At 48.8% G+C, this 13,744-nt stretch overlaps 1 protein-coding gene across 1 annotated transcript in view; it reads left to right on the plus strand.

The window, feature by feature from the left end:
* LOC311128429 (matrix metalloproteinase-17-like) overlaps nt 1-12,114 on the plus strand; it is a gene marked incomplete at its 3' end in the record, with an annotated part of 41,470 nt that extends 29,356 nt beyond the window's left edge. The window contains exons 7-9 of the mRNA XM_084160563.1: nt 1,278-1,430; nt 3,391-3,648; nt 11,786-12,114. Coding sequence (XP_084016689.1) covers nt 1,278-1,430; nt 3,391-3,648; nt 11,786-12,114 — 740 coding nt within the window. The remainder of the gene's footprint in view (nt 1-1,277; nt 1,431-3,390; nt 3,649-11,785) is intronic.
* Between the last annotated feature and the right edge of the window lie 1,630 nt (nt 12,115-13,744).

Consider the following 13,744-nt stretch of genomic DNA (forward strand, 5'->3'; position numbering starts at 1 on the left):
ACTGCGCAATCCACTGTCTCATCAGCCCAGCCAGGCAATTTATAAACTTGATCTCCACTATAAAAAGCAACTAGACATTATCTCACATTTCTTTTAGACTAAAATTTAGTTTTCAACAGCAGAGATTCGTATAAACCTTGCTGTCTGTCTCCGACATTTGCAACATTGTTTCAATATGAAAATTCGATCTCCAGCTGTCCCATAGTAATGAACGTGTCGGGAGTCGGGACGAGACAGAAAGGCAGGCAGCTTTTCTCAGCCAGTTGAAATCATGAATCAGCATAATTTTTATGGATATACACTACCGGTCAAAGGTTTTAGAACACCTACTCATTCAAGGGATTTTCTTTATTTTTACTATTTTCTACATTGTAAACATCAAAACTATGAAACAACACATATGGAATCGTGTAGTAACCAAAAAAGTGTTAAACAAATATAAATATATGACCCAGTCGTTCAGTCTTTTTGTTCTGTAACTATGGACAGTCGTACGTTCTAAATGTTCCATTGTCATACTGGCTGGTTTCAATTTGGTTGAGGTCGGGGGATTGTGGAGGCCAGGTCATCTGATGCAGCACTCCATCACTCTCCTTCTTGGTAAAATAGCCCTTACACAGTCTGGAGGTGTGTTGGGTCACTAGAAAACAGCTTAAACAAACGCAAATGCAGCTACTTTGCTGTTATTCTGGCTGCAATGTTTGACGTGACTGTAAGTTAACTATAGTTGGCTAGCTAGCTAGCAAGCAAGGGATAAGAACGTTGCCAGCCAGTATGGCAATGGAATATTTAGAACAAACTTAGACTAACTAAGTTGGTCTGAGTTGGGTCACAGCCTCTGTATTATTGAAGTGATAATGCCCGAGGAGCCAGTGTTTGGAGGATATATTGGCATGGGTGTTGTCCAACACAGATACTGGAAGCTAGGCTGAATCTGCCTCTGTGTTCGCTTGGTTGGTTCAGCCAGCTGAGTGCCTGCCCGGGTACAATATACTCTGCGGCATCCACACATGTTTGCCCTTTGGACCATTTGAATATGGACAACAGCATAAACAAACTCACTCATAAATAAACATTGACACACAGGATGCATACAAACACACAACTTTCACTACTGTACACTCATACAGTACACTCCCACACATACACAAGTGTGTACACACATTCACACAAACACTTAAACAGAGAGAGAATGACTTTGTACCCGTGTCCTCCTTTGCCTATTTTTTCTTCTTACTTTTCTTTTCTTCCTACATTCTCTCTCTTCCTCCTCCTAGGGAAGTATTTCTGGCGTCTGACGCGGGAGAAGCACCTGGTGTCTCTGCGTCCGGCTCAGATCCACAGGTTCTGGAGAGGCCTGCCTACCAACCTGGACAGTGTGGACGCTGTCTACGAGAGACCTGGGGACCACAAGATAGTCTTCTTCAAAGGTACCCAACCCAGAAACCCAGTCATGGTTGTGGTGGTGGCAGGGAGGTCAACCATATACCAACTATGTTTTATCAACTATGAAAGGGAGTGTTGTGACATAACTTGAAGGTTTGTAATTGGTCGGGGAGACTGTTATGACTATTATTTTGAAGTGTCAGGGCTGTTCGATGAAATGTGAAGGTGTTCTGAGAAGCACATGAAAAGAGGTCCATCAAGTGATGTGTCATCATGGGCCTTGAACTGTGTTAACGGTTTTATGGATGACAGAGGGTTTAAAAATTCAATTAAGATTACAAAAGCACAAAAACAAGGACACCTCTCTTACACCTCTTGGTAAAAAAAGTTTATTTCTCTGTCTGTATTTCAAAGTCAATTCAATAGTTTCATCACAAAACACATATATTTATTTTTATTTATTGTATTTTGTATTACTTTTTTGAGCTTACGGCACCTGGTATTTCCAGGCGGTCTCCCGACCCAGTACCAACTGTGAACAGGCGTGTTCAGGGTGGTATGGCCACAAGCTTATTTTTTTACCCCGTTTTCTCCCTGAATTTGGTCCCTTGGCTCATCTCTGCAACTCCTCAATGGGCTTGGGAGAGACGAAGGTTGAGTCATCCATTCTCCGAAACATGACCCACCTACTTCTTATCACACTGCTCGCTTAACCCGGATGTCAGCCGCACCAATGTGTCGGAGGAAACACAGAGTCAGCTTGCAGGCGCCCGGCCCAGTCACAAGGAGTCGCAAGAGCACAATGAGCCAAGGAAAGCGCCACCGGCCAAACCCTCCCCTACCCCGGATGGCCAATTGTGCGACTTCCTATGGGGCTCCCGGTCACCGGCAGTTGTGACACAGCCTGGGATTGAACCCCAGGCTGTAGTGGCACCTCTGCACTGCAGTGCAGTGCTTTTGACCACTGCTCCACCCAGGACCCACAAAACACATTTAATCACCAATCACTTTCATTTAGTTTAGTTATCAAATTAGTAGTTTTTTTCTTTGCTTTGATGCTATTTTCACAAGTATGTGGTGGATTTTCACACTTGTAATGCCCCCTATCTTATGTTCAGAACCTTTGATTGGGCATTCATTGGTGTTTCACACATCTTTCACCCCTGAGTCATTCATGCAAAAGTTTTCTGTGAAATACCATGAGAACATTTTGTTTAGTCACCAATACATCAGATAATGATAGGTTCACCATTTAATCATTTTAACTACCATTAAATCCAATAGTAAAAAATACAAGATACAAATTTCAAAACTGAATAGTAGATTTCCATACAGAATTTGGCTATAACTTGACATGCACAATTTTGTTTTTAATTTGTATCCAATGGCAGGTTGTGAGCATGTTTAGAAATGTCAGGCCCTGCGATAGACTAGCGTCCTGTCCAGGGGGTGTACTTGTACATCAAGCTGCCTTATACAATACATACGTAGGACAAACCAGGAGAAATAGGGGTATTGTAAAGCAGTTGGCTATTGTAAAAACGTAGCACAGTGTTGTATGCCATTTCTTCCCCATGGAACATTGTCAAGATCATCTTTTCTATGTGACTTGTCAACTGATACAGTACCGCCTGTCTCTCTGCTTAAATTCATCAGCTTACAGTGTAACAATGAAATTCAGAGAATGAGTGGAATATTGTTATATACAACCCAGGTATTTCAGCAGTGCATTGTACACTACACTATAATTCCAAATGGTAGCACATAGTGGCTCTTTCCACTTTGTCCTATTGAAGCACCTTGGCTGATGGAGAATGATGATGTAGTATTTAGAGCTTAGAGTTTTGAAACATGAGCCATTTTGATTACCTGTTTAGATTTTTGTGCTTAGAGTTGTGAAAATGTACCACATACGAAAATTGCACCAAAGTGTTTGAAAAAAACTGTTAACAAGTTATCCAGTTAACTCTCGTTGATTGACGTTCCTTTGTCCTGTCTCCTCAGGACTAAAGTATTGGATATTCAAGGACAACAACGTGGAGGAGGGTTATCCTCGGCCAATCAGTGACTTCGGCCTGCCAATGGAGGGCGTGGACGCAGCCTTCGTGTGGCTCCACAACGACAAGACCTACTTCTTCAAGGACAACCGCTACTGGCGCTATGATGACCATCTACGGCGTATGGATCTGGGCTACCCCAAAGACAGCACACTGTGGAAGGGGGTCCCGCCCCAACTAGACGATGCCATGCGATGGTCGGATGGTGAGTATTAGACAAACGCACACACACACACAGTTCATCAGCGTCCACATCACCACTCTTGTCAAGAGCGTGCAACAGCATCTCTATTTCCTAAGGCGGCTGAAGAAATGTGTCATGCTGCACCGGGTCCTCTCCAAATACTACCGCTGCACCATCGAGAGCGTCCTGACTGGTTGTATTGCGGCCTGGTACGGGAATTGCTCCGTCCACGACCGCAAGGCACTCCAGCGGGTGGTGAAGACGGCCCAGTACATCACTGGTAATGTGCTCCAACCCTCGGAACGGTGAGGAAAGCAGGCAGCATCATCAAGGAACCACACACCCCAGCCATGAGCTGTTCTCTCCCTTACCGTCGGGCAGACGGTATTGGAGCATGAGGTCTGATACCAACAGGTTCAGAGACAGTTTCTATCTACAAGCCATCAGACTGCTGAACACTTGAACTGGACTGACCACCTGCTCTGATTCTCCACACCTTAGCACACATACACTCATTCATGCACACACCCACACAGACATATACACTCACTGGCCAGTTTATTAGGTACACCCATCTAGTACTGGGTCGGACCCCCCTTTGCCTTCAGAACAGCCTGAATTCTTCTGCGCATTCTACAAGGTGTCGCAAACTTTCCACAGGGATGTTGGTCCATGCTGATGCGTTGGCATCACGCAGTTGCTGCAGACTGGAAGGTGATACATTCATGCTGAGAACAGCCGTTCTCTCGTACCAAACATGCTCTATTGGGATGAGGTCTGGGGACTGTGCAGGCCACTCAAGTAAGCTGAACTCGCTGTCATGTTCTAGGCAATATTTTTCCACTCCTCAATTGTCCAGTGTTGGTGATCGCGTGCCCACTGAAGCCACTTCTTCTTGTTTTTAGCTCATAGGAGTGGAACTCAGTGTGATCATCTGCTGCAATAGCCCATCCGTGACAAGGATCGACGAGTTGTGCGTTCCAAGATGCCGTTCTGCACACCATTGTTGTACTGCACCGTTATTTGTCTGTTTGTGGCCTGCATGTTAGCTTGCACGATTCTTGCCATTCTCCTTCGACCTCTCTCATCAACTAGTTGTTTTCGCCCACAGGACTGCCGCTGAATGGATGTTTTTTGTTTCTCACACCATTCTGGTAAACCCTAGACACTGTCGTGCGTGAAAAGCCCTGGAGGGCCGACGTTTCTGAGATACTGGCTCCGGCGCGCCTGGCACCGACGATCATACCACGCTCAAAGATGCTTAGGTCACTCATTTTGCCCATTCTAACATTCAATCGAACAGTAACTGAATGCCTCTGCCTGTCTACCTGCTTTATATAGCAAGCCACAGCCACGTGAATCACTGTCTGTAAGAGTGATCAATTTTCGTGAACAGGGTGGTGTACCTACACACACATCACAACTGCTGCTACCAGACTTATTATAGTGCTCAGTTTATACACTGGGCCCCATCACCCCCTTCTCCAATACACGTGTGAATATTGGACTATAAATTGTGCCTTCCTGTATTATACTTACGCTAAAAAATGTATTCTATTCTACTATTCTTTTCTATTTTTATATTAAATTTTTTCTTATTGTTGTTGCATTGTCGACAAGGAACCTGCAAGTAAGAATTTCATTGGACGATGTAAACCATGCGTATCCCGTGTGACTAATACAACTTGAAACACACCAGTGGAGGTTGCTGAGGGGAGGAAGGCTCATAATAATGGCTGGAACGGAGTAAATGGAATGGCATCAAACACATGGAAACCATGTGTTTGATGTATTTGATACCATTCCATAAATTCCGCTCCAATCTCTACCACAAGCCCATCCTCCCCAATAAAGGTGCCACCAACCTCCTGTGACACACACACACATCAATATGCTAAACATACACATATACTATCACATATACACTCCATATACACACGGCACTCACTTCTAAACACTCACACAATAGAAGCTAAATACTTACACATACAATACACTGCACTTACACAAAAATAACAAGCGGTTGTCAAAAAGAACGCACAAATAATGGAGTACCTCACTGTATTTTATTCATGCCTGCCCTTAGGCTGCTGACAGTAGGACTAGCCCACACTGGGTCCTTTTTCTCTCCACTCCCTCCTGCTTATAATAGAATAATAATATATGCCATTTAGCAGACGCTTTTATCCAGAGCGACTTACGGTCACGTGTGCATAAATTTTATGTATGGGTGGAATTGAACCCATTATGCCGGCGTTGCAAGCACCATACTCTACCAACTGAGCTACGAAGGACCAGGGCCAATAGGGCTCTGCTCTGGTCAGAAGTAGTGCACTGTATAACAGGGTGTCATTTGGGACTCAACCATAGTGGAATGGGGCTGGCTGGTCCAGGAAGGAGAGAGAAGTCTGTGTTTTCATTGTTGGGTTGTCATGGCAGCAAGCGCCTGCAGCTGGGATATGTTTGTTTGTGTGTGTATGTGTGAATGTGTGTGTGTGTGTGTGTGTGTGTATGTGTGTGTGTGTGGTGAATGATGGACGGAGTCAAGCACAGGAGTAAAATAACCGGATGCAGATGTATTCCTTCCAGACATACAATGCGCCTACAACGGCAATCGAAACAGGTACAGGGGAAACAATCCTCCCTGACCAAACACAGTCTCAGGAAATACAATAAATGTAATGACACAGGGGAAAATCAACCCTGGCAAAATAAATGAGAGAGTATCTCAACCGAGCTACTCTCCTCCCACATAGAACAATCACTCACAAAGACAAGGGGGCAGAGGGAACACTTATACACAGACTAATTAGGGGATGAGCACCAGGTGTGTGTGATTGACAAGACAAGACAAGTGGAGTGATGAGAATGGGAGTGGCAGTAGCTAGTAAGCCGGTGACGACGAACAACGAAACCTGCCAGAACAAGGAGGGGAGGCAGCCTTGGCGGAAGTCGTGACAGTACCACCCCCCCCCCCCCCCCCCCCCCCCCCCCCCCCCCCGACGGTGGAAATCCCGCAACAGGGAGGGATCGAGGATGTCCCTCTCCGGGACCCAGCACCGTTCCTCCGGACCGTACCCCTCCCACTCCACGAGGTACTGAAGGCCCCCCACCCGACGCCTTGAATCCAGGATGGAACGGACCGAGTACGCCGGGGCTCCCGCACCTCAGACTCCTGGAGCGGACCAACCACCACCGGTCTGAGGAGAGACACATGAAACGAGGGGTTAATACGGTAATCAGGGGGAAGTAATAACCTGTATGTGACCTCGTTTATCCTCCTCAGGACTTTAAACGGCCCCATAAACCACGGGCTCAGCTGCCGGCAGGGCAGGCGGAGGGGCAGATTCCGGGTCGAGAGCCAGACCCGATCCCCTGGTACGAAGATCGGGGCCTCCCTGCGGTGGTGGTCAGCGGTGGCCTTCTGACGACGCACGGCGTGCTGGAGGTGAACGTGGGCAGCGTCCCAAGTCTCCTCTGCGTGCGGAAACCAGTCATCCACTGCAGGAGCCTCGGTCTGGCTCTGGTGCCACGGTGCCAGAACCGGTTGGTAACCTAAAACACATTGGAAGGGCGTTAGGTTAGTGGAGGAGTGGCGGAGAGAGTTCTGGGCATATTCTGCCCATGGCAAGAACACCGACCACTCCCCCGGCCAGTCCTGGCAGTAGGTCCGCAGGAACCTACCCACATCTTGATAAACCCTGTCCACCTGCCCATTACTCTCGGGGTGCAATCCAGAGGTCAGGCTGAACGAGACCCCCAGACGTTCCATGAACGCCTTCCAGACCCTAGACGTGAACTGGGGACTTCGGTCGGACACTATATCCTCTGGTACCCTGTAGTGCCGGAAGACGTGAGTAAACAGGGCCTCCGCAGTTTGTAGGGCCGTGGGGAGACCGGGCAGAGGAAGGAGGCGGCAGGACTTCGAAAAGCGGTCCACAATGACCAGGATGGTGGTGTTACCTTGGGAGAGGGAGGTGCCTAGGTGCCTTACTCTGGGTGCACACCGAGCAGGAGGAGACGTACACCCTCACGTCCTTAGCCAAGGTAGGCCACCAGTATTTATCGGTCAGGCAGCGCACTGTACGACCGATACCTGGGTGACCAGAGGAGGGTGACGTGTGTGCCCAGTAGATCAAACGATCACGGATAAGAGCAGGCACGTACCGCAGCCCAGCTGGACACTGAGGTGGAGATGGATCTGTGCGTAATGCCCGCTCTATATCCGCATCCATCGCCCACACTACCGGCGCCACGATGCAGGAGGCCGGGAGTATGGGGGTGTTGTCTCTGGGCCTCTCCTCAGTGTCATACAGCCGGGACAGTGCGTCTGCCTTCAACATTCTTCGTACCCGGAATGTATGATAGTGTGAAATCAAACCGGGTGAAGAAGAGGGCCCACCTGGCCTGGCGAGGATTCAGCCTCCTCGCTGCCCGGATGTACTCCAGGTTATGGTGGTCTGTCCAGACGAGGAAAGGGTGTTTCACCCCTTCGAGCCAATGCCTCCACACGGTCAAAGCTCGGACAACAGCCAGCAGCTCCCGATCACCAACGCCGTAGTTCTGCTCCGCCGAGCTGAGCTTCTTAGAAAAGAAGGCACAGGGGCGGAGCTTGGGTGGCGTGCCCGAGCGTTGAGACAGGACAGCGCCTATCCCTACCTTGGACGCATCCACCTCCACTACGAATGGTAGTGATGGATCGGGGTGTGCCAGTACCGGGGCTGAGGTGAACAGACCCTGCAGACTACTGAAGGCCAGGTCAGCCTCAGCAGTGGCCCACCCTTCAACAAGGAGGTAATGGGAGCTGCGACCTTGACAAAGCCCCGGATAAACCTCCGATAGTAGTTGGCAAAGCCAAGGAAGCGCTGCACCTCCTTAACCGTGGTTAGAGTCGGCCAATTACGCACGGCTGAAATGCGATCTCCACACCTGAGGTAGTAATGCGGATTCCGAGGAAGGAGACTGAATGCTGGAAAACCTCACACTTTTCTGCCTTGACATAAAGGTCATTCTCCAGCAGTCGGACCAGTACCTTGTGAACCAGGGACACATGCTCGGCGCGCGTAGAGGAATACACCAGGATGTCATTGATGTAGACCACCACACCGCGACCAAGCATGTCCCGAAACACCTTGTTCTCAAAGGACTGGAAGACGGATGGAGCATTCATCAAACCGTAGGGCATCACCAGGTATTCATAATGCCCTGAGGTTGTGCTGAATGCTGTTTTCCACTCATCCCCTTCCCGAATACGCACCAGGTTTTAGGCACTCCTGAGATCTAATTTGGTGAAGAAGCGGGCCCCATGCATTGACTCAATCACTGAAGGAATGAGGGGAAGAGGATAACTAAATTGTATCGTCACCTTGTTCAGTGGTCGATAATCAATGCACGGGCGTAAACCGCCATCTTTCTTCTTCACAAAGAAGAAACTTGAGGAAGCAGGTGAAGTGGAGGGACGTATATACCCCTGGCCCAGGGACTCGGTGACGTATGTCTCCTTAGCCTCCGTTTCAGCCTGCGACAGGGGATACACATGACTCCTGGGATGTACAGCGTCTACCCGAAGGTTTATCATGCAATCCCCCTCCCGATGAGGTGGTAATTTTGTCGCCTGCGTCTTAGAAAATGCGAGCGCCAGATCATGGTATTCGGGGGGAATGCGCACGGTGGGGGCACCGTCTGGACTTTCCACCGTGGTTGGACCAACGGAAACACCTAGACACCTACCCGGACACTCTCGCGACCTCCCCGTAAGAACCCTCTGCGGCCATGAGAAATTGGGGTTGTGAAGGGCTAACCATGGGATACCTAATACTACAGGGTAAGCAGGAGATTCAATAATCAAAAAGGTGATCTGCTCAAAATGAGTCTCCTGGGTGATCATGGTGACTGGTACAGTAACCTCCTTAACTAACCCGGACCCTAATGGTCGACTATCAAGGGCTCTGATAGGGAGTGGAATGGATAGGGGAACCAATGAAATACCTTGACGGCGTGCAAATGCCTTGTCCATAAAGTTCCCAGCTGCGCCTGAATCGACTAGCGCCTTACACTGGGGAACTACCATGTGATCGGGAAAGCAGATAGATAGGGTACAGTGCGCCGCAAAGGGCTCTGAACAAGTGTGGGTGTTCGTACCTGGGGTGATGCGTGAGTGCCCTGCCTACCACCTCCAGACCCAAAAGAACGTTGACTGCAACGTGAGGTGTATTGTCCCTTCGTGCCACCAGAGTGGCACTATCGCTGTCCTCCTCCGCTCTCTCGACCGGCGGCTCCACCCAGCTCCATCTGATCGGGATCCGAGTCGTCCGGGGTGGGAACGGGCAGACCCCTACCAGGTCGTCCTCTGGCTGCCAGCAGATTGTCCAGCCGGATGGCCATGTCCACCAGTTGGGAGAACGAAAGCATGGCATCCCGGCAGGCTAGCTCCCGTCGGACGTCCTCCCGTAGGTGGCACCGGAAATGGTCGATCAGGGCCCCCTCGTTCCACCCGGACCCCGCTGCCAGCGTCCGGAACTCCAGCGCGTAGTCCTGTGCAGTCCTCGTCCAGGCGTTGGACGACCTGAAGAACCGCTTCCCCCAAGCTGGCCAGCATCGTGGAATGCTCCTGGACCCTTGCCACGACTCCAGGCATGCGGTCTTCTCCTGCTGACTCCATATCAGCGGGTGAATGATTCTGTGGTGAATGATGGACGGAGTCAGGCGCAGACGTAAAATAACCGGATGCAGATGTATTCCTTCCAGACATACAATGCGCCTACAACGGCAATCGAAACAGGTACAGGGGAAACAATCCTCCCTGACCAAACAGTCTCAGGAAATACAATAAATGTAATGACACAGGGGAAAATCAACCCTGGCAAAATAAATGAGAGAGTATCTCAACCGAGCTACTCTCCTCCCACATAGAACAATCACTCACAAAGACAAGGGGGCAGAGGGAACACTTATACACAGACTAATTAGGGGATGAGCACCAGGTGTGTGTGATTGACAAGACGAGACAAGTGGAGTGATGAGAATGGGAGTGGCAGTAGCTAGTAAGCCTCGGCGGATGTCGTGACAGTGTGTGTGTGTGTGTGTGTGTGTGTGTGTGTGTGTGCGCGCGCAGCTGGGATATGTTTGTGTGTGTGTGTGTGTGTGAGCAGGATGGTGCTAGGGCATCATGTCTCAGCTCATGCACAGCACTCTCAGCAGTGAGCTCCTTATTCATGCCTATCTCAGAGTCAGCCCCTTAGCCGTGGAGGGCCATTCCAACTGCAATTAAAGTACACTCACCACCTTAAAGATTGGGAAATATTTACATAAATCATATCACACAAAAGCACACATGCATTAAACACCCCTCACCTCTCCATCTGTCTCACATAAACTCAAGCCCACACATACACAAACAAACAGTCAAGCCTTCACTGTAGCTTCACAGTACACACACATATCAAATAGCTTATCAAAATTATTCAGTAATACACAAAGGCATTACACACACACAAACACGGCACCAGCCCAGTCTCCACAGTAGCCAGTTAGATCCTCATTCTCCCCTGTAGTGGCTCCTGTGGCTGAGCGCTACCCTCATTCAGGTGCTGGGCTCTTTACCGCTGCCAGCTCCAGAGGTCCTGCTCAGAGCTGATTGATGTGTGTGTGTAAGCACAGGCCACGTGCAAAAGCGATAGTCCCCACACAGCTTGAGCTACCAGAGTGGAAGCACACACTTATACACACACCTAGGGGCCTGGGAACTGGAAGCACATCAGAGAGCTCTCTCTCCAGGCCTATTCCATCACCTCAGGAAGAGAGAGAGCTGTGGCGACAGGGATGGAGAGAGAGGGCAAGATAGTGCTAGGGAGGATGAGAGCTAGGGAGGGAGGGATAGAGAGAGGGTGAGATAGCGGCTGGGAGAGAGGAGACATAGGCAGGAAGGGATGGAGAGAGGGGGAATGACAGAGATAAGGGAGGGAAAAAATCATATGCGAGAGAGCGAGTGAGAGTTTATTTTGTGGAAAAAACTAACTGGTGGATAGAGAGAGCGGGACTGATAGGAAAACAGTGCGACAGAATCAAGCGACATTGATGTATTACCATAGCAATTGCAATCATCACCACAGTCCCCTTCTAGTCCTCATGCAGCCTCTGTCTTCTTCCTCTCCTTCAGACTCCTCATACTTCTTCAAGGGGAAGGAGTACTGGCGCGTGGTTGGCAGTGATATGGAGGTGGAGCCTGGGTACCCACGGCCCATAGGAAAGGACTGGCTGGTGTGCACAGAGATGCAGTCAGACTCCCCAGCCACAGAGGCCAATAACACGGCAAACCCGCGGCTACACGGGCAGCACCACGCCGACCACGCCGAAAATGGCTACGAGGTATGCTCCTGCACCTCCGACTCTGCTTTACCCCTGGGAGCCCGGCACTCGCCCTACCCCCTCTGGCTGCTCGCCACTCTCTTGACTCTCTTGGTGGTACAATCCTACGTCCCTCTATGATGTAAGCAGAGGGGAGCGGCCTTACTCTGTGACATGAAGTACAGCAGCCAATCTGCTGAGAGCGGGGAAGTGGCTTAAGGGGTGCTGCCAGACCACCATCAAATCAAAACGATGGCTGGAGGAATTTGCTGTTATTGTTATTATTATCTTAATTGGGATCCTCGTTGTTAATTTGTTTTTTGTGTGTTTTGTTATTTATTATGCTCAATGGATCAACATGCTTTCAAACTATTTATGTTAAAATTATGATATTGGATTGAATTAGAAATGTGATAACATGACAAATGGAAATAGTTTATCAATTTGATTATAGTAATGATAAGTTCACAGCAAAATAGTTCCTCTGTGACTAAGCAGTCTAGCGAGTGGTACTCTGGGATGTCGCGTGCCCTGTCCCCATGTTCCTTCAATCACTATAAGTGCTTTAAGAACCCTCGCACATACACAGACCACTCCATGTGCGGTTTCTACGGACTGAGCTAGCTGGAAAAATGCTTCCGTCTCTGCTCACTCGCTCAACTGGTAATGTCTGGGCTGGCCGGATAGACACTATGCTGTCATTGGACAGCTTGCTCTCTCACTGAGTTTTTAATGTCAAGGCTATCTGGATGGAATGGACACTACTTCCTGTAATGACACTGACTGTCCTTCCTTGACTGCACTCACATGCCCTTTTGTGACCTTTGCACCTGTATGTATCATTTTTTTCTCAGCTCAGAAACAGTAGCACCTCCTGCCGCTATCAGAGAGGGTAACCTGTTAGTATTGATTATTAGGACATATTTTTTTAATAAACACAGAGGGATTGTGGTTGAGCCCTACTCGGGGATGTGCATGATGTGGTTTTCATAATGCCTTGGTCTTGTCTGGTCTGGTCTGTTCTGGTCTGGTCTGGTCAGTGGTCTAGTCAGTGGTCACCACAGCGATCAGCGGTCAATGATAACCAACAGTCACCCAGGGACGCCGTTCTCCTTCTCCAGTGGACATCTCTCCTAACATTAACTATCTCTAAGGATAGGGGGGATGTCTGGGGACAGGGCAGTGGCTGGACATGGATATCCACCAGAGGCCTGCCTGCTGAGAGGAGTGCACCCACTCACTACACAACTGGATTTATCAATATTGCTAAGATATATTTACTTACAGTCTATATATATACAGATATATTTGAGCTGAAAAGTTATATGGCAGTTGCAACAAAAAAAACATGTACATTTCAAGCCGTCTTTTCTAAGGTGAAATATTTTTGTAGGAAAATAAAGAGGGGGTAAGACAGAGAGTGTGTGCTGGGTTGTGTAATGATTTTGTGTCACAGGGAGCCCAGGTGGAACAGGGAGAGGAGGACATGTGACAGCTGCAGTCACAGGCTGGCAGTTACTTTCTGGTCTGGGTTGTTGGGAGCCATGTTTCCCATGTACAGGCAGATTATTGTTTCCTCACTCCAAAACAAACCATGCCAATCCAGATGTGCTCTCCTCCTGGCAATAAGCCATCTTCTTCTACATGCTTTGAGATGCTTTTTCAGATCTGTTTATTCAGGATTATGTGTATACATAATATATTACGCGTGTGTATGTGTGTTTTGTCATAGGAATCAGTGACTTTTGAGAGGAAGACTGAACAATGTTGA

The sequence above is a fragment of the Coregonus lavaretus genome (genome assembly GCF_964263955.1).
Source record: "Coregonus lavaretus genome assembly, chromosome: 4".
Taxonomy (NCBI): Eukaryota; Metazoa; Chordata; class Actinopteri; order Salmoniformes; family Salmonidae; genus Coregonus; species Coregonus lavaretus.